This window comes from Gadus chalcogrammus, chromosome 2 (assembly GCF_026213295.1).
Source record: "Gadus chalcogrammus isolate NIFS_2021 chromosome 2, NIFS_Gcha_1.0, whole genome shotgun sequence".
Taxonomy (NCBI): Eukaryota; Metazoa; Chordata; class Actinopteri; order Gadiformes; family Gadidae; genus Gadus; species Gadus chalcogrammus.
The window spans coordinates 1,733,272-1,740,153 of NC_079413.1; the positions used below are offsets into that span (position 1 = coordinate 1,733,272).

The 6,882-nt window shown below is 52.0% G+C and overlaps 1 protein-coding gene across 1 annotated transcript; it reads left to right on the plus strand.

The window, feature by feature from the left end:
• The first annotated feature begins 3,794 nt into the window (after positions 1–3,794).
• Positions 3,795–6,672, plus strand: LOC130403826 (perforin-1-like). The gene is made up of 4 exons (XM_056608327.1): positions 3,795–4,446; positions 4,929–5,067; positions 5,239–5,453; positions 5,784–6,672. Exons 1-4 carry the CDS (start codon positions 3,911–3,913, stop codon positions 6,670–6,672), a joined length of 1,779 nt encoding a protein of 592 aa, XP_056464302.1. The 5' UTR covers positions 3,795–3,910.
• Positions 6,673–6,882: the final 210 nt, after the last annotated feature.

The following is a 6,882-nucleotide window of genomic DNA, read 5'->3' on the forward strand; positions in this document are numbered from 1 at the left end:
GTCTCCAGCAACGAGAGCAAGCAGTTGCTGGCTTCTCACCGCCGCCGGGAGGAGGAGAGCCTGGGCGTCTACGCTGCTGACGTCCAGCTCTTGACCCGACGCAGCTACCCGGAATTCAACGCGGCTACACGGGAGGCCCTGGCGCTCCACGCTTTCCTGCGGGGACTGCAGCCGGAGAGTCTCGGGCAGCATGTCCGCCTCACCGCGCCCCCGACCTTCGATGCGGCTCTGGACCAGGCGGAACGGGCTGAGGTGGAGCTCTGCCGCTGTCCTGATGGTGCATCCGTGGACGCGGCTGGGGCAGCGGCCGCCCCCGGCACAAAGAACGTGGAGGTCAGGTCCAGGCAGCGGAAGGGACGGACGGCCACCCTTCCCGCCACCGAGGCGGCTGAGTCTTCCCGTGCACTGTGGCGGCACGACAGGGCTGACCTTGAGCCGCAGCAGTGTCGGCAGCTTAGGCTGGTCGAGGACTGCGGGTGGACGGGGCAGCGTGCCACCCACCCTCGTCCCAGCCGCCGGCGTGGCCGTCGGAAGGCCAGACGTCGGAGGGCGGCGGAGGATGGGGCGCCCGAACGGCGCTCCAGAGCCCCCCTACAGCAGAACCTGGTGGGGGCCCCGAAAGAGGTGGTTCCCGACCACCACACCCCCAGGTCCTCTGCGGACAGTTGGAGACGGGCGTCCCAACCCGAGGGGAAGGCTGCACCGCAACGGGGCCACTACTGGCAGGGGCCAAGGCGGCGGCGCTGGCCCCCTGAACACTCGGGACTGTGCATTGGGTGTTGGGGTCGTCGGGACGTCTGACCCCTAAGGTGGGGGCTGTGTGGCGACTCCTACCCCCTGGGGAGTCTGGGTAATGGGGTATTCATAATGTTGTTTGGGGAAAAGGGGGTTTATTGTCTTTAGATAACTTGTTTATGTTATTAGGTTAAGTGGGGTTAACGGGTTTGGGGTTCTTTATTGTTTGTGTGTTAATTGTGATGTGTAGTGTGATCGGGACCATTAGTGAGAGTGTTGTGTGTGTTGGTCAGGTGTGCCGTGTTTTCTGTTGTGTGTTTGAATAAAAACAGCTCTCGGGGTCGTGCGGTGTATTGAGGCACGAGAGTTGCGCCGCCATTCCAACCTGGGCTCCCGTCCCGTCTCGTCCTTCCCGCGCTGCTCGCCACAATATATACTTTTCTTGGACCACTGCACAGCGAACGAAACAAATGCTTCAGTAAGACTAAAACATACTTATTCATTATTAGGCCTATGTAATTTACATGCAGTCATAATTGGGTAGGCTAAATAAACTATTAAGACCTCAACGGGACTTTTAAAATTCATAAAACACCACAGAATTCGGTACATGAACGGACAAGCGAAGTCGGATAAGAACACCTATAACTCGTTCATTGTCGGCTTTCTACCTGCATACCAGAATCGTATCGCATATCGGAGTTCGCGTTCTGCACATGCTCCCGATCGTAAGGCCGGGCCCCGTGAGCCGAAAGTCGAAGGAGACGGTAATCGTGTTGTTGTTGTCGCCATAGACATAAATAATCCTTATTTCTTCATAAGTATAAATATTTAATTATTTCTTTATATGTTTATGGTTGTCGCCGTCGGAAAAGGAGAAATGGCGATTTATTTAAAGGGGACATATTATACCAACAGGTGGCGATGGGACTCTCTAAATCGACGCCACTTCGCCCGAGGCGGGACTTTACGTCCTACGTCACTCGCTATGGGTGTTCATGTGTGCGCGTAGCCGTTTGTCTCTGCACGATCTGTGCACGAACTCCCTTGCACTACAGGATTACGAGCGTCAGTGTCGTTCGCCATGGAGGGTGGGTGACATTCCTACAGTCTGCGATGATAGGCTATATTTCTCGGCAGTGGGGTGCACAGTTTGTACTGTTCTCTGTTCTTCGAAAAAAATCCCTGGCTAACCCTAACTATTTCTATTAAACTCTGAACCATTTTGCAACAGGCAACTGTGTGTTGGTGTGTCTTATTGCTTCCCATGTCTGCGTCTGCATCTTTCCCACTCCTGGCTAATAGTTTCAGCTTTTGTACTGTATATCAGAAATGATCACCCTGTACCTTTCTGTACATTTCTTCATCATAAACTACAAGTTACACAAAATAGCATGCAAACATCCAGTCCAATATGAAAGAAAAAAGCTAGCTTCATTAAGGAATCGAACCCCTTATCCCCGCGTCAATGAGTTGTTCTCTGACCACTAACCCATCAGGTCTTAGTACATGTGATTCAAGAGTTAACCACTTGACAATCTCTTAATCTTCGGTTGCCTAGAAATTGTAAAGACAGTGATGTGTGTACATTGTGCGCGTGTCCGTCACTCGCGATGTGTGTGCAGTCCAAAATGAAAGAAAAAACCTTGCATCACTAGGGAATCGAACCCCCTTTAAACGTTGGTCGTTGGTAACTGTAAACAAAGAGATCGCATTTTGTTTAACTGCTAACTAACAAACGGGTTTATGCGTTCACTGAACAAAGATTATGGAAATAAAAGACCACTTTTCCATCAGAAAAATCATCAGAACCGTTATTACCAACCCATAGACACTAAAATCCAAAACCTTTCTCACATGCACACCCAACGGCTACGCGCACATATGCACACCCATAGCGAGTGACGTAGGACGTAAAGTCCCGCCCCGGGCGAAGTGGCGTCGATTTACGCCTCGTGCCCACTGCAACGTCAGTCAAAGGACTCAGAAGGCGTGGCTGACGGATGGGGGTGGTTTCCAGGGTCGTCAGAGCCCGAGTAGTGTCAAAGTGCTTACATTTGCATACGTGATCTGATTGGATGACGGATCCGTCGCTACCGAAAAAGTTGAACATTTTTTAACTTTTTGACGGAGCCTTCAGCGCACGGATCCACAATGCATTGCGCGTCCGTCCCCATTCAGAGTCAATGGGGATCAGTCAACGGACGGAGGTAGTGGGCACGAGGCGTTAGAGAGTCCCGTAACTGGATGTAGAACCGCCACTGGCTGTGAGTTCACTTCGGGTCCATGTCATTTCTCCGACGCCCCATTGTTCCGACCTCTTGGTCGTTTGCGTACTTTTTGCGGAACAATGTAGCGTCGGATAATGACATGGACCCGAAGTGAACTGACAGCTTTCTACTGAAAACATCTTTCTCGAATGTTGCTGAGTTTGTTGTGGCTGGTGACGTAAAGAGGTTCTATTACCACTAGTTGAAATGGGTAGAGCGCCGCCTATCGTACCGGGGCATGACATGCTTCCACCAATGAATCAATTTTCTAACCGCCATATACTCAGACAATTGCAGTTGTACAATTGAGGAGCATAGTCGAACTATGGCTTTAATCGGTTTAGGCTTTGCATGTAAACGTACTGACAGAAACGAGAGCTGACTCGACAGTTGAAATGGAAGGCCAACAAATATCTGCCTTTTGGGTAGCATTGTTTTGTCGCAGCCCCGTCAAAGGAACCACAAACCCCTCCCCTTGTAATCAAGTGTGAATTCCGTTTTCCTCTGTCCCCCAGACCGCGGACACCTCATATCCACACAGTGGGTTTCTTGTGAAGTATAAAACAAGGGTGCGAACCATGCTTCTGCACTTCCTTTCAAGTCGAAGGAGGGGGGAACAACAGGTTGGAAACCAGTGGGTCAAGTATTCTGCCTATTCTTGCATTTTGTTAAGATTTTATTACGATTATTTGTGATTTTGTTTTTACCTCTCACTGATGGTGAATAACTATGTAACTGGTGGTGTATAACTATTTGCTTTATGAAATTAATCAGGGGAACCTTTTTCAGACAGTACTGTACGTTCTAAAGCCATCATCTTGATGAATTAATATTTGTATTCCTATAACAATTACACTCATCGTCTTTCAGGATAAACCAAAGCGGTCAAATCTGCGAGCATACGGATGCACAGTATGTCCAACAACTGCCTCCGCATCGGTCTCCTGCTGTCTCTGCTCCAGTGCAGCCATCAGTCATGCCTGGCAGGGACAGCCAGCCAGTGCAAGAACGCAGACTTCCCCCCGGGAATCAACCTGGCAGGGGAAGGCTTCGACATCACCAAGATGGCCCGCAAAGGGGCCTTTGTCATTGACCTGAAACTCTGGGAGCACAAGGACAAAACGTGCACCCTGTGCCCCAACCCCTTCCTGGAGGGCAAGAAGCAGAAGCTGCCCCTTTCGGTGACGGACTGGAGGCCCAACCAATCATGCAAGATGAAGCTGTCCAGCAGCACGTACCGGTCCAGCGAGGCCCTGGTCACCTCCAGCTCTTCCTCAGTGACAAACGACTGGAAGGTGAATCTGGATTTGGCAACGGCGGACAAAAAAGCCTCCTTGATGCTGGCCGGGACCGATTCCAAACTGGCCCAATACTCCATGGAGAAGACTAAGAGCGACAAATTCAGCTTCACCAGTCAAAGCATCTCCTGCGAGTACTACAGGTATGGTCAAATGAACACACGTGAAGACACCTTTCTCTGCACTCCTTTCTCCCATTTTATTGGGGGGGGGGGCATTTGTCTATGGAGGTTGAGCAGGTTGGCTGGTAACTGGAAGGTTGCTACTTCGATCCCTGGCTCCTCCTAGCGTGAGTGTCTAGGGGTCCCCGAGCAAGAGACCTCACCCTGACTGCTCCCGACGTGCTGGCTGTCTCCTTGTGTGGCCGTCGGTTATGTGATTGTGTGTATGAATGGTTGAATGTTAGGCAATGTTGTAAAGCGCATTGAGTGGCCACTGGCTAGAAAAGCGCTGCATAAATGTATGCAGTCATGCAGTCCATTTACTACGTAGTGGACAGGATGTAGGTAAACATTTGAATGAAGGCCTGTGGTTCCTTACAGGTCATTAAATACCACCTATGTTGTGGATTCAATATTGATTCACTGCTGATGACGTTGATGTTTTTGTTACCGACGGGGGACAGCTTTCGGGTCGTACACAAGCCGAGGTTACACAAGGAGTTCGATGCTGCGCTGAAAGACCTTCCCGAGACCTTCTCCCCTGAAAACAAGCAGCGCTTCTACAAACTGATCGACACCTACGGCACCCATTACATCACTCAGGTAAAGATAGAACTATCGCCTTTTGAATGAGGAGGCCATGAATTGATCCTCTTGCAAATATATATTCGTCATTAGCTCCCTAAAATGGATTACCATATTATTCTTTAATGTTATCCGATGATGCTTCCATGCGTTCTGATTGGGCCACTGTTCCTCCCGACCTGTTGACAGGTGAAACTGGGCGGGAGTGTGAAGTCAGTGACCAGCATCAGGCAGTGCATGGCCAGCCTGCAGGGCCTCAGTGCGGAGGAGGTGGCCATGTGCCTAGAGGCCGAGGCTGCTGTAAGCATCGGCGTCGCAAGTTTGAAATCTGTAGCGAAGCACTGCAAGAAGGACATCCAGAAATCTGACAGCAAGTCCAGTTTCTCCAACATGTTCAACGACAGGTAAGGCCTCTGTGCTACACGTCGGGATTCTTTTGGAGTCTGACACCTAATATAACTATTTGAGGTAGAGCGGTTTGGCTGGTAACCGGAAGGTTGCCGGTTCGATCCCCGGTTCCCGCAGTGTTGCGGTCTCTCTAAGCAAGACAACTCACCCTAACTTCTCCTAACAGTCTGGTTAGGAGAACTGGTTCGGTCTGTGAATGTGTGTATGAATGGGTGAATGTTTGGCAATGTTGTAAAGCGCTTTGAGTGGCCACTGGTTAGAAGAGCGCCGTAAAAATGCAGTCTATTTAACATCTACATTTTCAAACATACCTTTCTCCCCTAAAGGTTCACCGAGATAGAAGGAGGAGAGACCACGGAACCGGAGCTACTCTTCTCCGCGGACAAGGACCCCTCCGCCTACAAAGCCTGGCTGGACTCGGTGCCCCGGCTCCCCAACCTTGTGTCCTACTCCCTGAACGCCCTGCACGAGCTGCTTCCCGCCGAGAACAACGACGGGAAGCACAAGCACCTGCGCACGGCCATCTCACACTACATCCTGGAGAGGGCCCTGATGAGGAACTGCTCCGAGCGCTGCAAGGCCGGTGCCAGGCGCTCCCAGAGCGAGCCCTGCGCCTGCAGCTGCCAGGGCGACCCGGCTGTGACCCCCGACTGCTGCCCCTCGCGCCGGGGCATGGCCCGCGTGCTGATTACCGTCCAGAAGGCCAGCGGGCTGTGGGGGGACACCATCACCGCCACCGACGGCTTCGTGAAGGTCACCTTCGCCGAGACGGTCAAGAGACAAACCCCCGTGTGGCTCAACAACAACAACCCGACGTGGGGCAGCGTCTTCGACCTGGGCGACCAGGACCTGTCCGCCGGCCGGACCCTGCGCCTCGAGGTGTGGGATCAGGACAACGGCTGGAACGACGACCGTCTGGGGAACTGTGAGAAGGTGGTGGGCCAGGGCGTGACGGAGGAGGTGTGTGCCCTGCAGCACGGCCGGCTGTACTTCAAGTGGGAGGTGAGGTGCGCGCCCAGTCTGGGAGGAGCCGACTGCATGGAGTACAAAGCCTCCCCGATGAGCCAGCAGCTGCAGAAGGCGTTCGTATCGCGCCACAGCCAGCGCGTGCCCCAGGCCTTGCTGAAGGAGAACGGGGTGTTTCTCGCGGTGCCTGGTCGCCACGGGAACCAGAGTGCCGCCTCCCCTGCTTTGCCGTTTTTCCCGGCACCGTGAGGTGTGACACGCCAAAGTATTGTGCGTGATTTCACCTCCAGCCAATAGTTACGGCAGGCTGATGGTGTTGTAAAGGCAAAGCGTAAACAAGATAACGAACGGAAATGTTCGCAACCGCACATTTTCAATTGCAATTGATTATTTATCTATATTAATGTTCGTGATATAAACAATTATTGAATATTTCTTTGTAGATGACATTACTTGTGT